At 39.1% G+C, this 21,020-nt stretch overlaps 1 protein-coding gene across 1 annotated transcript in view; it reads left to right on the top strand.

Moving 5' to 3' along the window:
- Nucleotides 1-21,020, top strand: part of GSAP (gamma-secretase activating protein) — an 88,688-nt gene that overhangs the window by 43,257 nt on the left and 24,411 nt on the right. The window contains exons 15-19 of the mRNA XM_068549926.1: nucleotides 3,441-3,533; nucleotides 3,685-3,902; nucleotides 5,493-5,562; nucleotides 6,087-6,169; nucleotides 9,033-9,086. Of these exons, the coding sequence (XP_068406027.1) occupies nucleotides 3,441-3,533; nucleotides 3,685-3,902; nucleotides 5,493-5,562; nucleotides 6,087-6,169; nucleotides 9,033-9,086 (518 nt within the window). The remainder of the gene's footprint in view (nucleotides 1-3,440; nucleotides 3,534-3,684; nucleotides 3,903-5,492; nucleotides 5,563-6,086; nucleotides 6,170-9,032; nucleotides 9,087-21,020) is intronic.

The following is a 21,020-nucleotide window of genomic DNA, read 5'->3' as shown; positions in this document are numbered from 1 at the left end:
TGTCCCTTGATTCTAGAGAGACAAAGGCCCTTGAGAAATTGTCCGTTCCCTGTTGGTAATTGCTAAAGGCTTCTGAGTCCCATAAATTATTTATGGATCAGCTTGATTGAGTTGTTTTTCATTGAGTAAGTATGGTAAAGGGAACTTGAGTATTTGGCTTAAACATAGTGAGTCTGTAATGAAGAAAATAAACAAGGGGTTTATGTACCTCCCTACTGAAAGCTGCTGTTCCATGCCAGTTGGGATGAGGGACACACACCGGTTAGCACAAGACTAAGCAGAACTGTTGTTTGCCTGCATATGGGATATGGCACAACATTTTAAAAAGAAAAGCTTCAGGTTTAGAGCAGATGGATTCTTTAATATTTTCTTCTTTCCCTGTTTCCCAGCCCATCTACTATCATGACAAAGGTTTAGGAAGGTGTTATGTGAAGGAACTGGGAAAAGTGAGAACCAAAGTGATAAAGACCATAAAAATATTTTTTTTGGTCTTTTTTAGTTGAAGTATAATTGATTTACAATATTATATTAATTTTAGGTGTACAAATAGTGATTCAATATTTTTATAGATTATACTCCATTTAAAGTTATTACAAGACAATGGCTATATTTCCCTGTGCTGTACATTTTTATACATAGTAGTTTGTACCTCTCAATCTCCTACCCCTGTCTTGCCCCCCCATGCCCTCTCTTCACTGGTAACCACTCGTTTGTTCTCTATATCTGTAAGTCTGCTTTTGTTTTGTTATATATATTTGTTTGTTTTATTTTTTAGATTCCACATGTAAGTGATAACAGCGTGTTTGTCTTTCTCTGTCTGACTTATTTCACTGAGCATAATACTCTCTAGGTCCATCCATACTGTTGCAAAAAAAAAAGATTTTTATTTTGAATGATACTATTGATGAGGAGAGATATCTTATGCTAAGTGGGCCAGTATGTGCCAATTTTTAATATGAGCTCTGAACCTCTGGGAAGTTGCTTTAGAGAGGCCTGCTTCTACTGCTTCCTGTGGTAAGAAGGATAAATATAAGGTTTCCTGGGTCTGAGGCGTGATTCTTATCAGAAATCCTTTATCAGCATCCCATCTCGAGAGTGATGTGGGAAACTCTCCACTAAAAAAACTTAGCCTTTTGTGAGGTCAAAGGTATCCTTCCTCTTCTTACCCCTGGGAATGACTCTTGAAAAGGGCAGGCATGATTTAATCTCTGGTCTTCAGAGCATGGAGAGGGCAAAAATACTAGAGCTTTGTAAAAGTAGGCTATCTCACATTAAGTCATCTTTCCTTCTTTAAACAGATTTTAATATATAGGCACAAAATTGTACCCAAGATTAGAAGTATTCTAGAGGTAATTTTTATGACAACAGTATTGCTTTTTGAGTGATGTCTTTTTTGCAATTTATTGCATGGAATTTCCCTGAATTGTCACCCTCTTAAAAGGGGCTTATATTGATTGAAATATTAAAGAATAGAGTTTTGGAGGAAGTTTTCCCTGAACCCCAAACACCTGTATATAAGAAAGATATGTTTATACATTAAAAAACTATCATTTTAAAAATTAATACTATATTCTAAGTGTTTTACTTGTTATCTTGATCCTTACAACAATTGTTCTTGGTGATGTTATCCCCATTTTACAGATAATGAAACTGAGTCTCAGAAAGTCTGTGATGTGTGCCCAAGCTTCTTTTAGTGTCTCTTATCAGGGGCACTATATTAGTTTATTGCTGCAATAAGAAATCACCACACATTTAGCCCCTAGATAAATAACACATTGTCTTATGGTTCTGGAGGTGAGAATTCTGCAATGAGTGAGTCCTGAGGTGTCAAGGTGGGGGCAGAAATGGTTCCTTCTGGAGATTCCAGGGAAGAATTCATTCTTTGCCTCCTCCAGCATATAGAGGCTAGCATTTTTTGGCTAGTGACCACATCACTCCAGTCTCTCGCATCATCATGTGGTCTTCTCTTCTGTAGTCATTCTCCCTCTTCCTCCCTCTTGTAAAACCATTTGTGATTACATTGGGTTCACCTGGATAATCCAGGATACACCCCCCCACTTCAAGATCCTTAATCACATCTACAAGGTCCCTTTTATTACTTAAGGTGACATATTCATAGGCTCCGGGGATTACCATGTGAACATCTTTGGGAGCCATCATTCAGCCTACCACAGGTACTATTGACATTTTTGGTGAGATAGTAACTTTTGGGTGGGAGGGTCCTGCACATTGAGGGATTTAACCTCCTTGGAGCCCACTCGCTCATCAAATGGCAGTAGGAATCTCCCTTCTACCTGAATAATAGTGACAACTCAGAACATCCTCATGTATTTCCAAATGCCCCCTCTCCCAGGGACATAGTACCACCCTAATTAACTGGTTAAGCGGTAGGGCTAGGAGTTAATCTAGGTCATTTGACGCCTTTCCACTGTGCCCTACTATATCGTTATTTGTGTTTTTCTACTTATGCATTACCATAATGGTAACATTATTGCAACCACTTGTGCTAACTGCTTTAACATCACTGAATCCACAGTGACTGAAAGGACACTTACAAGTCAACTGGTTAGAGTTTTACATCCTCTTTCCTTTCCCTTCCACAGAATGCCTTCTATGCACATTATTAGCATGTATTTCTTTGCTTCTTAGGGAAAAAAGAGTCTAGCTGGCTCACTTATAATCTAAATGTTTCATCTATATGAAATTCAATACTGTTGTATGTTTCTTTGTTTTTCTAAGATCCTAGAAAAATTATTGGCAAGGGCTACTTCTACCCTGCCCCCTTCTCCAGAAACCTATTTTTTATACCTTGCCTCAATCTGTATACAAATGTTCTTTGTACAGAAATATCTAGTGCAGGGACTGTGAAGATGTGCATTCTAGGCAGCTTGCTATGCATGGAAACAAATTAGTACTTCACAAAGTGTCAGAATGCCTGCAGAGACTGTTTTGATGAGTATCAATTTAAAGCTTCTTTAGAGAAGATGACGACGTGATGAGCAGTGGGCAGATATAGGAAACTAAATTGTAGAGCTTCCCCCACATGGCAGAAATTATGCAGGAAATTCCCATGATAAGCTATTTCCAGCCTGTCGGATTAAGGAATAATTCATGTTGCTGGATATATTTTATTCTAACTTGCTCTCAGAGCTCATTTAGATTCCTATAAAGCCACAGTTCTCTTAGAAACAAAACTACAGATATAAGTTAAGATAACCATGGCTAACTGTCTGAAGAAAATTAGCTACAGGTAGAAATAAACGAGATATTGCTAGGAAGACGGACCGTACTGACATCAGACAGCTTCTTATTACATTGGTCAAAACCTTTGTGTTTTAAGAGGTTCAAAGAAAAATAGGGATACCGTAAAGTTGTTGGCTTTATCTGTACCTGTACAGCTCTTGCCACGTGGAACTGACTTAAATCTTTCTCTTCCACAGACTATTATGTGGCTGTTTACTTACCTGGTCATTTCTTTCATCTACTTAACATTCAACATCCAGACCTGATCTGCCACAGTCTGTTTCTGACAGGTATGGCTGTAGTTTTTCCCCTCATGAACAGGGTACATTTGGGTTCGTTTTTTTTTTTTTTTGGGGGGGGGGTTCGTTTTAACGTTAATATTTATGTTTGGGGGAGAGGGGCTTCTTTTATTTGCTGATCTACTTTTTTTTTTTTGGCCAGGAAACAGTGAAGTGATTGATATGCTACCTCATAGTCCTTTACAGTCACTGTCAGGACCCCTGGTCCTGGATTGGTGTTCCGGAAAGCTCTATAGGGCGCTCCTCAACCAGTCATACTTACTGGAGTTCCTGTGGAACACCCGGCTGGACTGCGAGAAGCTGGCCTTGTTGCACTGTGTGCTCTCATGTGGCCGAGACCCACGGCGACTGGAAGCCAAGGTGGGAGTGTAGCTTAAGTTTAAAAAGTGGCAAATGGACAACACAAGACGTGTACATTTAGTGGCTGAAATGAACAGAAGTTATTTTTATTGGGTAACAATTGAGGTTTATGGTCTCCATCCTGACTTGAACATATTCTTCGCTTGTGCTCCTTCTTTATGGACACAGACCTCAGACTGGGAGGGAGTGTCTGTTCTTTTCACTATTCTCTTTTCCATATTGTGAGTAAATGTTAGCTCTATCGGTAACATTCCAAGGAAGTGCTCGGTACATAGTTTCTCAAATATCTACTTTTTCTCCTGGTTTGTATTTGGTGTATAGCATGAAGAGGACTAAAATCTGGTGGTAAATAAAATCTATTTATGACATTTTAAATAGAGATAGCTCACATTTATATTTCACATTATAGTTTATGAAGCACTTTCATACATCTTATCATTTAATATTACAGCTATTCTGTGAAGTTGAAGAAACCGCCCATTAGACTTGATTGGGACCAATGGGTGGTTGGTCAATTAAAAAAAGATGGCCTAAATATTTTCTTTTAACCTAAAATATATAAATGTACATTTATTCCCGTATCTTTTAATGTAGATTAAGGCCCTTTCTTTGTGTATCAGCTAATTGGAGTTCAAAATCGTTTTTCTTACATAAAACCACTAAGTAATGTCTTGGCTTTCTTTATCTGTACCTGTATGGCTCTTCCAGTTACTTTCTTTTTCTTTTCTTTTCATTTTATTCCCTAAGGAGGTCAATAGTTTAAAAATCCTTTCAAAGCAGTTTGTGTATATCAGGCAATTTTTTCTTTTATAGTTGTCTCACACCTAGTTTTTTAATAAGTGTTTTAGAGACATGTCTTGGAGTCTTTCCCAAGCTTTCAACTTTTATTGACCCGCCAGCATTCTTTTTGTATCCATATTTCACTTGTCTATGGTAATATTTTATTAACTTAACTAATTGTGAAAATAAGCACAAGTAGCTTGAGTAGGTTTGGAAATAAGAACAATTATTGGCAGGATCAGAAATGCGAGAGTGCTCTATGGCTAGGCAAGCCTCATAGCATCAATTCTAAGGTCGGGAACAAGGGGTTTCGTTCCTGCAGCGGTGAGGATGGTTATAGAGGTTGATTGAGAGAACTGTTGATATAACAGGGATTATACCTTCCTTGATAGCATAGCCATGCTCACAATGATTAAATGGTGTAATTGAGCTGAAATTCAAACCCAGGTCTGCTGCCTCCAAGCTCAGTGGTTGAGTTTGGTTTTCTCCTGTATCCATAGCTCTTCACACTGCGACTTTGCTATAATATGCCCTACTCTAGCAAAAACGAACATTGGGTTCAAGAAGGCTTATTTGGATCCCAGTCAAGGGCATTTATTAAAATGATATACGAAAAGGACCTCATTTATATTTTACCCACACGGCCTTACGTTATGTATCTCAGAGATTGTGTATAAGTGAGTGTGTTCTTAGGCAATTCTAAAAGAGATACAAAATTTTAAACTATTCATATATAGTTTGTACTTCTTTGGTGGTAGGGGCAGGGTGCAGATTTAAATACCAATAGATTTGTCTTCTTACTTTTTAAAGATTATTCAATGGATTTCTGAGAACATCTCTGCCTGCCATTCATTTGACCTCATTCAGGAATTTATAATTGGTAGGTGTTGCTGATGGTGCATATTAAGTTGAACCCTTGACCCTTTTGCTTAAGGGAAAGCAGTAAATTGATAATGCCTCAATCTGTCAAAATGCTGGGTCGGAGTGTTTTTTCATTTTTTTTAACTCTGTTGTAGTCAGCACCTAATTAAATTTCATTCTCTTGTGGTTTTGTAAGAAGCTGTGGCTGTTCAGAGACTGATGACATATAAGATATGATCTTGATTCTATAACCTTATTAGTGATTTTTTTTAAGCATTGTGTTGGCTGGTTCTGTGTGAAGTGGTTATAACGTCATTTGGATAGATGTAAGTGCCAAATAATTTTTTAAAAATTATTCTCAATGTAAAAAGTAGAACCTGAACATTTTAATCAGCGGAGAGAACCATAACGATTAGCCTTTTGCAGATGAAGGCTAAGGCAATGAAAACTCTTGTGGGTTTGCTTGTTTGGGTGAATTACAATCTCTACTGCCTTATTCTTCATATTAAAACATGTCTTTTTTCCCCCCAAAAACTTACTCAGCTTCTTCATATTGGAGCATCTATCCAGAGACAAGTAACATGGATAAACTCTTGCCATACTCCTCACTGCTCACTTGGGATACAGTAAGTTAACACTTTATATTCTTTATGTAATTAAAATTGATTCATTGCTGTGGGTCAGTTGTAGGACATGCCTGTCACAGTAACCAAGGTTGTGATTTCATTTCTGTTTTGATGCATAAGGATCTGAATTGGAGTTTTCTGGCAGAAAAATAATAGTGAGTCCTTGCTGTTGGCCAGTTTTATTTACATAAAACAGTAGAACTGAAGGAGAAGGCACAGCGTACGTGTTTACTCTTCCTACTACCAAGCAGAATGAAGCCTCTATCATCTTCAAATGGTTTTAGTTTTTAATTTTTTTCAAGCAGCTAGAGTAGATGAAAATATTTCTTAGGGTTTTATAAATGAGCAACGGCTGGACCACTGCTGTTATTCTGAGCTGTTCTATTTACTTAGTAGATTAGCACCTTCATGAGCTTTTTTCCCAGCCTTAGAAAGAAAATCTGTGATAACTTTAGAACGTCAAGATCAGTAAAAGTCAGTAATCTTAAGCAACTCCATGCCATTCAACCTTTTCTTCCTGTTGGTCCAGACTCCCTTCCTTTTAGTTGGGAAGAAATGTTTCAGGAGAAAACATTGTTCATTTTCTCTTGAATGTGGTTCAGTAAACTGAGCTTTGTTGGATCAGAAGTGAAAACCATGTACAGGCTCCCCCTGAAAAAGGTTCTGCCTCTCCTCCTTTCATATTTAGATGTTAGGACTACTGTGTGCTTAGTCTTGAGGCAGAGGTTTGTATCAAAAAAGCATTTAGAAAAATAAATTTAATTCAGGTAGCACAGACACAGGAAAATAAGTACTAGGATAAATGGTAACACTTCCCATTTTGTTTTTAGACTATCTAAATATAGTCCTTTAAAAAGGCATATCAGATGTGTTTGATTAATTTTTTTCCTTTTTTTTGTTTTCTCTGGCTGCGCCACGCGGCACACAGGATCCTAGTTCCCCGACCAGGGATCTAACCCGTGCCCCCTGCAGTGGAAGCGCAGAGTGCTAACCACTAGACTGCCAGGGAAGTCCCATGTTGGACGAATTTCTAAATTTTTGGTATACGCAATGGTAGTGTTTTCCCAAAGACCCTTTCTTCTTGTCTCTCACTGTTAGAGTTAGTAAACTTTCATGCCTCTCTGTAAAATTATAAGGAAAGATCTGAGCTTGTTTCTTCTCCAGGCCCTCATTGTTTGAAGAACCCTTGTGAATATACATGCAGACTCTGTGGTAATGTGGCAGGAAGTTCGCAGGTTAATCCGTACCCCTCCCCCAGAAGCAGGAAATGCACATTTCATCTTCCTCCCCTCACCACCCAATGCTGGCTGTCACTGTCCTGTGTTCAGTGTCTGGGAGCCTGGGTCTGGACCTCTAGTTCCCAGGGTTGTGTTTAAACATGGAGCACGTGTTAGTTGGGTGTTGTGTGAGTGTCATCCTGACAGGCAGTTCTTCACATTTGCATTTCTCCTTCTTTGTGGGGCAGAGGAAATGTGTGGACATACAGAGTGACATCAGGAAGTCCTACAAGAAGTGCAATATGAAAAAACCCGAAGTTTTAACCACTGCGTACAGAGCTTATTTTAGGGTTTATCATGTTGCTTTAGACTTCTTGCGGTTGGAGTAGGTTACCTTAAAGGTCTCTCCTAATCCTGAAATTCTATGAGCCTATGATTTTCTTTAGCAATGATGTAAATCATTTTCTTTTCTCTAATCTGCATATGCTCTTAATGCTATACCCTTAATAAATAAATTTCACACTTCTGTATGGAGACAGATTATTTCTGTAAATAACTGAATTGGGTTATCTTTTTTAAGATACTAGAAAATATTGTGTCTTACACATAGATAATCCTGAATTATGCTTTGCAGACTGTGAGCCTTGTTATACTTATTTGAAGATGCTATTTATAACCTAGAGCTGTAGTGAAATTTCTATTGCTGAGTAGTGATAAGTGAAGCATACATAGATTTTTATTACAGGCTTTCTCCTGTCCAATGGAGGACTCAGTTGCTTGAATGTTCTCGAAATTTATTTCTCCATCCCTGTGATGCCCTTTTTCTCAGAAATATTGTATGTCATTAAAACCCAGGACATTTAAGTTCTAAACAAATACCAGGTTTTATTTCTATTTTCTCATATATCATCTACTTATTTTTTAGGAAGTGAAAGAGGAATTGACTAGTTGACAGGTTAATATACATAATTAACATGGAAACACACTTTTTAAAATAAATAAGTGGCAATTTTGTCAGTTTATCTTTTTATTTAAATTTCTGTTTTAATGCTCACTAGTTAGCAGAATGTTATAATTTGGACTTCCTGATATGAATTGCATCTTGCAGATTTGCCATGGTGATCTGGCTATGTAAACACTTCATGGGGATCTCTTATTTCCGAAATCACGGTAGAGGATGAAGTGCAGAACAGTTTTCCACTGAGGTCAAAAAAGAATCCCATTACTGAGGCAGGGACCAACTATCATACATTTAAGTGAAAGAGCGAGGAAGAAGTACAAAAAAGGAAAGTGTCCACCTTATTATTATGCTTGATGGTGCAAATGTAATTTGCCTCCTTTGTTCTTAAATGGAAGTGTGTAAATAATACATTATTTACTCTGTATTTCTTCATAATAGTTTATCCTTTCCTTTAGTGACACTGTCAACTATTATAATCATAACTTTACAGAATATTTCCCTTCCCGAGGCAAGAGATAGGTTGTGTTCACTGGTATTTATAAACCCCAAGTTTTATTTAAAGTAAAGGTTAGCAAACTGGGAGCTGCCCTCAGCTTCTGTCTGCACGGAAGACACTTCCTGAAGGCTCGGGCTGGGGGTAGTTGATACGTTTAGCAGTTGTGTGTATGTTTTTCCCCCACCACAGGAAATTCCTGGAATAACCCTTGTGACAGAAGAGATTCCATTGCCTCTTATGAAGGTAAGTGCTTACAGGGAGAGACAAAAGCCCAGACCTGCGTGGCTTCCTTGCTGGCCTCACAGTCGCCTGCCCCGAGTGTCACGGTGGTTCCGAAAGGAATTGTAAACTGTCAGGGGAGGATGGTGCAAGGGGTAAGGCTAGTTGTCTAGGCAGTCCTTCCTAAATGGTAGTCACCAAGGATGATATCAGGGCAATTCTTAGGAATGCTCTTTGGCGAGGGAGGTTTTCTGAAGACAGAGAACTGCAGGGCTCGGTGTGAAGTGTACAGAAGTCATACTTTCCACTGTGCCTCAAACCAATCCATGCTGGAGGAGTTCTTGTAAATTTTCTTGAGCAGACCTAGGAGCTGTTTTTTACTTCACTTGCATTGTCACCCCCTCAAACAAACACACACACACAGAATCTTAAAACCGTTAAGTAACCTGGGCTGGGATTAACTAATTTCCTTCTCGTTCTGAGAACAGTGATTCTGTTTCTCAAGAGTGACCTGCTCGGGCTGTCCCTGTGGTCTCCGCACACACCTTCTTCCTGCCCACTAAGCGGCAGCGTTAGTGTCTCTCTACAGTTTGGTGGTTTCAGAGGAGTTTCTGAGTACAATAGGGAGGGTGGGGTGGGTGAGCAGAGAAGAATGTGTATGTAGTTAAAAACTGAGGAGTATTTTAACATAGTTTCCTTGAAGCTCCTTCGTTGTTTTTGGCATTGCCTCCTGTTAATTATAGCTTGGTGTGTGCTGGGAAATCTCAACTTTTGGCAGCAGGCAGCCTAGTATGCTGCTGCCTTTTACTATTTACATTTGATTCTTTTGGATCCACGAAGGGCAGGCCAGGCTCAGGCAGCTGAGGGAAAGCCTTGGGCGTTTGAGGTCACGGTGATGCCCTGGGGGTGAAAGAGGGCTGACTGGGGCAGGTTTAGTGGTTCTGGGTTTTGGTCCTTTAAGGGGAGATGGACAAGAGATGTATCTAGGCAGCAGAGTGAGACAACTGTGAAGGTCTATAAAAGCAGGAAGACGAGGGAAAAGAAAGGTTTGATTAATAGCTTAAAAGATTCTTATTAAGAGCCTCCATCCTTTCATTTTATTGTTTCTGCTTTTACCACTAGTCCAACAAATCCATACCGTGTTTAATGGACACACAATAAACCAGCGAAGGAAATTTTAAAAAGAAAGCAATGTCACCCACAATTCTACAGTTCCTTACATATTGTCTATTTGCCCCATTTCCTCTTGGTCTTTGTCATAGGTTTGCATGTTTTACCTAGTAGTAATGGCCATCTAGTGATATTTAATAAAGATTATGAATTATAATATATCATACACATTTTCATGTTGGTACATAAACTTCATAATTTTCATAATTATGATTTCTAATGATTCCATAGGTTTCCACTGTGTTGCTGTGTCTTAGTTTACTTAATCATTCTTCTGTTTTGAGACATTTAGTTTGTCTCTAGCATCCATTAAAAAAAATATTTTTTTGCTATTAAAAATAATGTGGCAGTGAATACTTTTATGTAGTTTTTTTTGGTGTATGTGATTTATTCCCCTAAGGTTAAATGCCCAGGAGTATTATTGGGTGAAAGGCTATGACAATTTTTATAGCTTTTGATTCTTATTGCCAAATTGATATTCAAAATATGTTGTGATAATTTACACTGTTACAAGGGATTTATGAGTTTATCGGTTTTACTATAACCTTACATTATTGTGTATTTTCATTTAAAAAATTAAGTAAGTATAAAAGAGTGATGGGAAAGTTCTCAAACTTTTTACCAATTGCCTTATTCTAAGAATACAATTTGCCTTTGCTTGGGAACAAAATAGCTTATTTTTGCACTCTCTGATTTTCTTCTTTTTTTTTTTTTTCTATTTGTGTGTGTGTGTGTAAAATTATGTTTTTATGTAGTTCATTTTTCTTCCTTCTTGATATTCACTTTGTCTTCTCCTCACTGTTTTCTATTCTCCCCTAGTTATCTTTAGCATTTGGCTCTGAAGAGAGTTGTTTCCCATTAACTGTTCCCAAACATGCTTGGAAGCTCTTCCGAGACTCCACATACATTCATGTGTTAGTAAGAAGTGTTATGTAGGACAAGTTTGAGCTGTAGATCTCTTTACTGTCCTCTCCACGCAGACACAATCCATCAGGGAAGGCAGAGGAATGCTGCCGGGATTTGCCTTGGGCTCAGGAGAAGATGTCACTGGGTTTGGTGGCCAGCTCCACTCCAATCCCCCACTGCCATCACTAATCATACCTTCCAGTTCACAGGACACCTGGTCCCGATAGCTCTCATTTGTTTCCCCATCTCTGCTTGCATAATACCTCTGAGAATAAGCAGCTGCCTTTGACCTAGTTCTACCGCAATTCCCAGCCTAATTATATTGCAGTGGATCTGGTTCCAGTGGCACATCCCACCTACTTTTCCTCCCTCCCCAGCCCATTATGTGACTGTTCTTGCAGCTTCCCCATAGGAGTTGGCTTTGAGCACGCTTGACCTGAAACACAAGTTACCTTTCGAAGGCATGCTTGCTGCCGGACTTTCCACGAGGCCCAAGGGACCCCAGACTACTCTGACCACACTTGCTTCCATCCTGCTTGGAAGATGACTGCCCTGATAAGGAATCTGGAGAGGGACGAGCAAAATGAAACTAGATGAGCACTTTCCTTCTGCTCTCTCTGCAAATAAGTTTAGTGTGAAGTGAAGCACTTTACAAATGTTTAACGTATGAACATCGAATTTAATTGGTTTATACCAGTTTATCACCTGAAAGACAAAAGCCTTCCTTTATAGAATGGTTTCCAAAAGAATTTTAAAAAAATGAAATGAAATGTATGTTAAAACAAGGTCCTTGCCTTAAAAAGGAATGTCATCAAGAATGGCCTTCCTAAGAATGAATTTATCTCTTCCAAGGGAAGTCATGTAAGGATTAAAAAAAAAAGTAGAAACAATAGCTTACTTGAATATCAATAATGGAGAAATGGAGTATTTTTATTAAAGTATTGTTAAGCCAGACATCTTTAGTTTCATTTTATAAAGTAAGGAAGCCTTTAATTTAATCATTTGTGTAGCGACTATTAACTGTCTGACCTAGAGACTGGGAAGGAGAAAGACTTCAAGCCCCATCCCAGTTATGGCCACTCCAAGTGAGGGCATGGCTACAGTGTCCATCAGGGGTCTAGATGCCCCTGAGCAATTGGGGAAAGAGTGGTTGACACCTGTGCTGTTCTCCATTCAGAGACTGGTTCACTTAATTATGCTTCTTCTCTGAAACACTTAAAAAGTGTTTAAAAAATACTGTTTTAATTGGGCAGAGCATGACTATAATTAAGCGTCTAATGAAACACAAAAGACACTCTTTCCCTTGACCCTCCCAGTACAGACAGTCACCATCACTTAAAGAAAACGTTTCTTAGAGATCCAAAGTATCAACAATAGCAGTGTAGAAGCTTACAATTTTTAAAAATGAGAATGGTTGCTTTGACAACAGTGTAGCATTATGAGAAATGTCAATTGGTTATGTGGGAAATATTGACTTTCCAAAGTTTAGTTTGTACATACGTGATCTTGTGATATAACTAGAAATATATATTTGGTCTTCTTCCGTGGTTCCCGGCACAGAGCTCCTAAAATCCTTGTAATTTCCTAAGTGATAAAAGCTACAAGTGCATCTTTTGTTATAATGTTTAGTGTTTGTTCCAGTTCCTGAAGTAGCTCCAGAGTACAAAGGTGAAAAGAATATCTTTTATTATTCCTAACAAGCCCCTTTCAGCCACACCTGAGTTTGTTAATGAGGTGACTTTTGGAAAGCACCTAAGGATGGAGCTGGTTGCCAGGAAAACTAACCATGTGATTAGCAGGTTGGCACTTTGAGCCCTCTGCCACCACTACCTTCCAAGGCTAGAGTGGCTGGAGATGGAGTTCAGTCACCAACGTCCAGTGATTTAATCCATCATGCCTATGTAATGGAGCCTCCATAAAGAACCCTAACTGAAGACCTTCTGGGTTGGATGAATATATGGAGGTGTAGGGCTGGGGGTTCTGCACCTGGAGAGGGCACGGAAGCTCAGAACCCATTCCCACAAGGCCTGCCCCACGCATCTCTTCAATCTGGCTCTTACTGAGTTGTATACTTTTATAATCAACTGGTATATAGTAAGTAAACTGTATTCCTGCGTTCCATGAGCCACTGTAACAAATTCTAGAACACATGAAGGGGGTGCTGGGAACCTCGGATTGATAGGCAGTCAGTCAGAATCACAGGTAACAACGTGGACCTGCGATTAGCATCTGAAATGGGCAGTCTTGTGGGACTGAGCCCTCAACCTGTGGGATCTGACACTATCTCCAGGTAATCATAGGACACCCTGCTGGCATTGGAGAACTGATGGATGTGGAGAAAAACCCCCCACACATTTGGTGCCCAGAAGTGAAATATTCTGTGAATAGACTGTTGTAGAGAAAAAACAAGAGTTATTCCTATACAACATATTTTTGGGGACAGAGAGTTATGGCACGTTCAATTAATATTGTATAAACATAATTTTATGATGTTACAAAGAAACACAACTTATTAGAGACAGAGCACCAGGCTGGTAAATTCATTCCTGTCATATCTGTAGAGATGGGGGTACCTTCAGTTTACTTCTCAGATGATGAAATTGAGGAACAGACCCAGGATCAAGAATTCTTGTTTTTGTCTCTCAAGAAGGCAAAGCCACTAGGCTGTGCTGCTTTTATTCATAGTTTAGTTGAAGACATAATGTTCAATTCTTAAGGTTGAGAGGAGGAAACTATCTTAGCATTGGCTTTCTCAGGATATATGCTGATTGCGAGATGGAATAGTTTAGAGCCATATTTAGGGAGTTACATGAAAAATTACATCCCATTAAAAATGGCTAAGAGTACTACCCAGCTGTGCAAAGAAGAGAGATATTTTTACTAAATGTTGGGAAGAAGGAGAAAGTCCACTTATAAATAGGAGAACTTGGACTTACAACATGCAGTCCCCTTGGCAGGAAGCCTCAGGAGTTCTGGTGGCTGGTCCTCTGTATGGATGGCCTGCTTAGAGCATCTTGGCTTAGTATGGTACCTTACTATCTTTATGGACACAAAGACATTTCTATTTTATTCTGTCTGTGCTGAAGGTAGTAGGTCACTGTGTTTCTCTGGGCTGCAAGTAAAAGCTGATACTGAGATGGTATCCACTGAAGAGCCAAGTTGGATTGATGCTTTACCTCTGCTAGTTGAGCCCTGATATGAAGGGTAAAGGTTCTCTCTGAGTTGGCTTCCTCTTCTGTAAAAGAAGATGCTGGTTCATCAGCAGATGTAGGATCAAAGCCAGAGGGCCTTTAAGAAATGAAAGGCAGATGTTTTTTTCCTGGCAGTAATTTGCAGCTGAGCCAGTAAGTACCACAGGGCTTTTTATCTTCCTTTTTAAAGAAAAAAAATCAAAATTATTTCCCACATAAATGGGAAACAGTCCCTTAATGTAACCCTTTGGTCTTTTTGTTCAATTAATAGTTGTGATGGGATGGGCTACATTTGGTAATTATTTCATGTCATCCTAAGAGACAAAATAAGATTATTTCTCAAGAAGAGACTTGGAATAATTTTCCTTCCTTTAAAATCAAAATTTAAAACTCCCCCTGTGCAGGGAAGTGCTTCTGGGTCATTCCTTGAGGATCTGATGGCTTCTAACACCAGAGTCTCCCAGAAGTAGCTAAATTCACGGGTATTTTTCTTAGAAAGCATTTCTGTGTATTTGAAAGCTTTATAAGCTCTTTTCAAGAAGCTGGCGATGTGCTTCAGACTGTTGTGGCTTTCACTTTGCTGTTGTCCCTGATGAATATGGTGCTTAGTATTCAACTAGTTCTGTAAGTGCCGGTTGACGGAAAGCAGTGGCTTTCTGTGCTCCCAGGTTGGCTGCTAGGGTGTGATTGTGTAGCTCTCATGCCCCCCCGCCCCACCCCCGTACCATGCTATAACAGCTAACCTTTTACCTTGGAGCCTCTTTTACTCTCTGGGTTAATGAGCATGCTGGTGTTACTTTGGCATTTGAGATCCTTTGAAGATTGGTCCTAACCTCCTGTCTAACCCTGTCCCCTATTCTGTCACAACACAATTGCAAGTCTTCAGACAACTGGTTCTTCATCAGCCTTTAAACCAGAGATGTAGATGAGAACCTTTGAGGGTGGGAGGGAGACTGGGATGACCTGTATACGCTCAAGCGTGTTCTCAGCCCAGGCTGAATGGTCGGCTTGCCTGGGGACCGTCGAACACTCATGAGGCTCAGGTCACACCCCACACCAGTTAGGATTCTAGGGGATGGGACCCAGGTGGTTGCTGAGGTTGGTAAATACACCCTAGAGGCAGAAACCTTCACCACAGAGAGTGAAGGGCTGTGGGCTGTTTTCTCTGCTTTCTCTAAAGCTCTGTCTCTGATCTAAACCCAGAATCCACATTCTGCTCTCTCAGTCTTTGCTCAATTCCTCAGAGCCCCACCTAGAATATCCTTTCTTCACCCTTCATTTACATATCCGTTTTCATCCTCTGGGTCTTAGCTATTTCCCAGACTTCCAAACAGACATCCCAATTTATAATGATCTCTGTGAATTTTCATAACTTAAAAAATTACATCACTTATGTACTAGATACCAAGTAATGACATATGACACTGTTTTCTCTGTACTCTCTCAATATCTGTATTATAACATCCAGCCCAGTGACCTCCTTGAAAGACCTACACATTTATATTACAATATTTCTGGGACTTTCGGCTAATAGTGTTCCTTAATTAAATGTAAGTTGTTTTTGTTTTAAAACTTAGATCATTTTTCCTTCTAACTCAGTAGTTTTGAACTATTTTAGGCCATGGATTCCTTTGAAAGTCTGATATAAACTGTAGACCTTCTCCCCAGAAAAGGGCTCATACAAACACGTACTCCATTTTACATATAATCAATGGGCTCAGAAGCCCCTCTGAAGCATGTCCTTGGACGTGTTTTGTCTGCTTATTCTCAACTCAGACAAGGGTCTGAAGAAAGGGATTTCTTAATGGGGGTGTGAGAGGAAGATAGTTTGGGAGAGAACTTTTCTTGGGAGCCACAGTGTGAGTATGAGAGTGGGGTCTTCTGACAGGAGGATGACTTTGGCCTGAGGGGAAGAGGGCCTTGCACAGGTAGAAGGACACCAGCGTTCCTCCCCTTGCTCTGTGCTGGACAAGATTGGGTGGACGACGCACTGGGACTCCAGTGGCCAAGCAGGCAGAGCTAATAGTGGAAATGACCACTAGATGTCACCACAACACCAATTAGTTTGCTGGCTTTTGGCACTAGTTGCGTGAACTCAGATGTAGAATAGCAAGAAAGCTGTAGTGATTTCCTGTCAGGGACTGAATTCTGCCAAATGTCGGCAGGATTTGCTTTCATTATTGTTATTTCAATATAAGGAAGACCAAAGGGTGGATAAAGGTATATTCATTATAAACATATGGAAAGGGAAAGAAAAGATGAATGAGATAGGTCAAGTGGAGAGTGGGACCTGACACCACGGTTCTGATTTCCTCTAAAAATGACAATTTCTTGGAAATAGCTTTTCCTGTCTCTGTGAGAATGGATGTTGGCTGAACGGGCCTTTCAGCCAACTAATTTCTTTTTTTTTTTTCTAACATCTTTATTGGAGTATAATTGCTTTACAATGGTGTGTTAGTTTCTGCTTTATAACAAAGTGAATCAGCTATACATATACATATATCCCCATATCTCCTCTCTCTTGCATCTCCCTCCCACCCTCCCTATCCCACCCCTCTAGGTGGTCACAAAGTACCAAGCTGATCTCCCTGTGCTATGCGGCTGCTTCCCACTAGCTAGCTATTCTACATTTGGTAGTGTGTATATGTCCATGCCACTCTCTCACTTCGTCCCAGCTTATCCTTCCCCCTCCCCGTGTCCTCAAGTCCATTCTCTACATCTGCGTCTTCATTCCTGTCCTGCCCCTAGGTTCTTCAGGACTCTTTTTTTTTTTTTTTTTAGATTCCATATATATATGTTAGCATACAGTATTTGTTTTTCTCTTTCTGACTTACTTCACTCTGTATGACAGACTCTAGGTCCATCCACCTCACTACAAATAACTCAGTTTCATTTCTTTTTATGGCTGAGTAATATTCCATTGTATATATGTGCCACATCTTCTTTATCCATTCATCTGTCGATGGACACTTAGGTTGCTTCCACGTCCTGGCTATTGTAAATAGAGCTGCAATGAACATTTTGGTCCATGACTCTTTTTGAATTATGGTTTTCTCAGGGTATATGCCCAGTAGTGGGATTTCTGGGTCGTATGGTAGTTCTATTTTTAGTTTTCTGAGGAACCTCCATACTGTTCTCCGTAGTGGCTGTATCAATTTACATTCCCACCAACAGTGCAAGAGGGTTCCCTTTTCTCCACATCCTCTCCAGCATTTATTGTTTGTAGATATTTTGATGATGGCCATTCTGACTGGTGTCAGGTGATACCTCATTGTAGTTTTGATTTGCATTTCTCTAATGATTAATGATGTTGAGCATTCTTTCATCTGTTTGTTGGCAATCTGTATATCTTTTTTTTTTTTTTTTTTTTTATGGCTGTGTTGGGTCTTTGTTTCTGTGAGAGGGCTTTCTCTAGTTGCGGCAAGTGGGGGCCACTCTTCATCGTGGTGTGTGGGCCTCTCATTATTGTGGCCTCTCTTGTTTTGGAGCACAGGCTCCAGACACGCAGGCTCAGTAATTGTGGCTCACGGGCCTAGCTGCTCCGCGGCATGTGGGATCTTCCCAGACCAGGGCTCGAACCTGTGTCCCCTGCATTGGCAGGCAGATTCTCAACCACTGCGCCACCAGGGAAGCCCCTGTATATCTTCTTTGGAGAAGTGTCTATTTAGGTCTTCTGCCCATTTTTGGATTGAGTTGTTTGTTTTATTGATATTCAGCTGCATGAGCTGCTTGTAATTTTGGAGATTAATCCTTTGTCAGTTGCTTCATTTGCAAATATTTTCTCCCATTCTGAGGGTTGTCTTTTCGTCTTGTTTATGGTTTCCTTTGCTGTACAAAAGCTTTTAAGTTTCATTAGGTCCCATTTGTTTATTTTTGTTTTTATTTCCATTTCTCCAGGAGGTGGGTCAAAAAGGATCTTGCTGTGATTTATGTCATAGAGTGTTCCACCTATGTTTTCCTCTAAGAGTTTTATAGTGTCTGGCCTTACATTTAGGTCTTTAACCCAGTTTAAGTTTATTTTTGTGTATGGTGTTAGGGAGTGTTCTAATTTCATTCTTTTACATGTAGCTGTCCATTTTTCCCAGCACCACTTACTGTAGAGGCTGTCTTTTCTCCATTGTATATTCTTGCCTCCTTTATCAAAGATAAGGTGACCATATGTGCGTGGGTTTATCTCTGGGCTTTCTATCCTGTTCCATGGATCTATATTTCTGTTTTTGTGTCAGTCCCATACTGTCTTGATTACAGTAGCTTTGTAGTATAGTCTGAATTCAGGTACTCTGATTCCTCCAGCTCCATTTTTCTTTCTCAAGATTGCTTTGGCTATTCGGGGTCTTTTGTGTTTCCATAGAAATTGTGAAATTTTTTGTTCTAGTTCTGTGAAAAATGCCATTGGTAGTTTGATAGGGATTGCACTGAATCTGTAGATTGCTTTGGGTAGTAGAGTCATTTTCACAATGTTGATTCTTCCAATTCAAGAACATGGTATATCTCTCCATCTGTTTGTTATCAGCCTTAATTTCTTTCATCAGTGTCTTATAGTTTTCTGCATTCAGGTCTTTTGTCTCCTTAGGTAGGTTTATTCCTAGGCATTTTATTCTTTTTGTTGCAGTGGTAAATGGGAGTGTTTCCTTAATTTCTCTTTCAGATTTTTCATCATTAGTGTATAGGAATGCAAGAGATTTCTGTGCATTAATTTTGTAACCTGCTACTTTACCACATTCATAGATTAGCTCTAGTAGTTTTCTGGTAGCATCTTTAGGATTCTCTATGTATAGTATCATGTCATCTGCAAACAGTGACAGCTTTACTTCTTCTTTTCCAGTTTGGATTCCTTTTATTTCTTTTTCTTCTCTGATTGCCGTGGCTAAGACTTCCAAAACTGTGTTGAATAATAGTGATGAGAGTGGACAACCTTGTCTTGTTCCTGATCTTAGAGGAAATGGTTTCAGTTTTTCACCATTGAGAATGATGTTGGCTTTGGGTTTGTCATATACGGCCTTTATTACGTTGAGGTAAGTTTCCGCTATACCTACTTTCTTTTTATCATAAATGGGTGTTGAATTTTGTCAAAAGCTTTTTCTGCGTCTATTGAGATGATCATATGGTTTATCTCCTTCAATTTGTTAATATGGTGTATCACACTGATTGATTTGTGTATACTGAAGAACGCTTGCATTCCTGGGATAAGACCCACTTGATTATGGTGTATGATTCTTTTAATGTGCTGTTGGATTCTGTTTGCTAGTATTTTGTTGAGTATTTTTGCATCTGTGTTCATCAGTGATATTGGCCTGTAGTTTTCTTTCTTTGTGACATCTTTGTCTGGTTTTGGTATCAGGGTGATGGTGGCCTTGTAGAATGAGTTTGGGAGTGTTCCTCCCTCTGCTATATTTTGGAAAAGTTTGAGAAGGATAAGTGATAGCTCTTCTCAAAATATTTGATAGAATTCACCTGTGAAGCCATCTGGTCCTGGGCTTTTGTTTGTTGGAAGATTTTTAATCACAGTCTCAATTTCAGTGCTTGTGATTGGTCTGTTTATATTTTCTATTTCTTCCTGGTTCAGTCGCGGAAGGTTGTGCTTTTCTAAGAATTTGTCCATTTCTTCCAAGTTGTCCATTTTATTAGCCTATAGTTGCTTGTAGTAATCTCTCATGATCCTTTGTATTTCTGCAGTGTCAGTTGTTACTTCTCCCTTTTCATTTCTATTTCTGTTGATTTGAGTCTTCTCCCTTTTTTTCTTGACGAGTCTGGCTAATGGTTTATCAATTTTGTTTATCTTCTCAAAGAATCAGCTTTTAGTTTTATTGATCTTTGCTATTGTTTCCTTGATTTGTTTTTCATTTATTTCTGATCTGATCTTTATGATTTCTTTCCTTCTGCTAACTTTGGGGGTTTTTTGTTCTTCTTTCTCTAATTGCTTTAGGTGTAAGGTTAGCTTGTTTATTTGAAATGTTTCTTGTTTCTTGAGGTAGGATTGTATTGCTATAAACTTCCCTCTTAAAACTGCTTTGGCTACATCCCATAGGTTTTGGGTCGTCGTGTTTTCATTGTCATTGGTTTCTAGGTATTTTTTGATTTCTTCTTTGATTTCTTTAGTGATCTTTGGTTATTTTGTAGTGTATTGTTTAGCCTCCATTTGTTTGTGTTTTTTACATTTTTTTTCCATAATTGATATCTAGTCTCATAGCGTTGTGGTCGGAAAAGGTACTTGATACAATTTCAGTTTTCTTAAATTTACCAAGGCTTGATTTGTGACCCAAGATATGATCTATCCTGGAGAATGTTCCATGAGCACTTGAGAAGAAAGTGTATTCTGTTGTTTTTGGATGGAACATCCTATAAATATCAGTTAAGTCCATCTTGTTTAATGTATCATTTAAAGCTTGTGTTTCCTTATTTATTTTCATTTTGGATGATCTGTCCATTGGTGAGAGTAGGTTGTTAAAGTCCCCTACTATGATTGTGTTACTGTCGATTTCCCCTTTTATGGCTGTTAGCATTTGCCTTATGTATTGAGGTGCTCCTATGTTGGGTGCATAAATATTTACAATTGTTATACCTTCCTCTTGGATCGATCCCTTGATCATTATGTAATGTCCTTCTTTGTCTCTTGTAATAGTCTTTATTTTAAAGTCTATTTTGTCTGATATGAGAATTGTTACTCCAGCTTTCTTTTGACTTCCATTTG

This window comes from Eschrichtius robustus, chromosome 8, assembly GCF_028021215.1.
Source record: "Eschrichtius robustus isolate mEscRob2 chromosome 8, mEscRob2.pri, whole genome shotgun sequence".
Taxonomy (NCBI): Eukaryota; Metazoa; Chordata; class Mammalia; order Artiodactyla; family Eschrichtiidae; genus Eschrichtius; species Eschrichtius robustus.
Note: the sequence above shows the minus strand (reverse complement) of the source record. Positions and strands in the feature narration are given on the sequence as shown.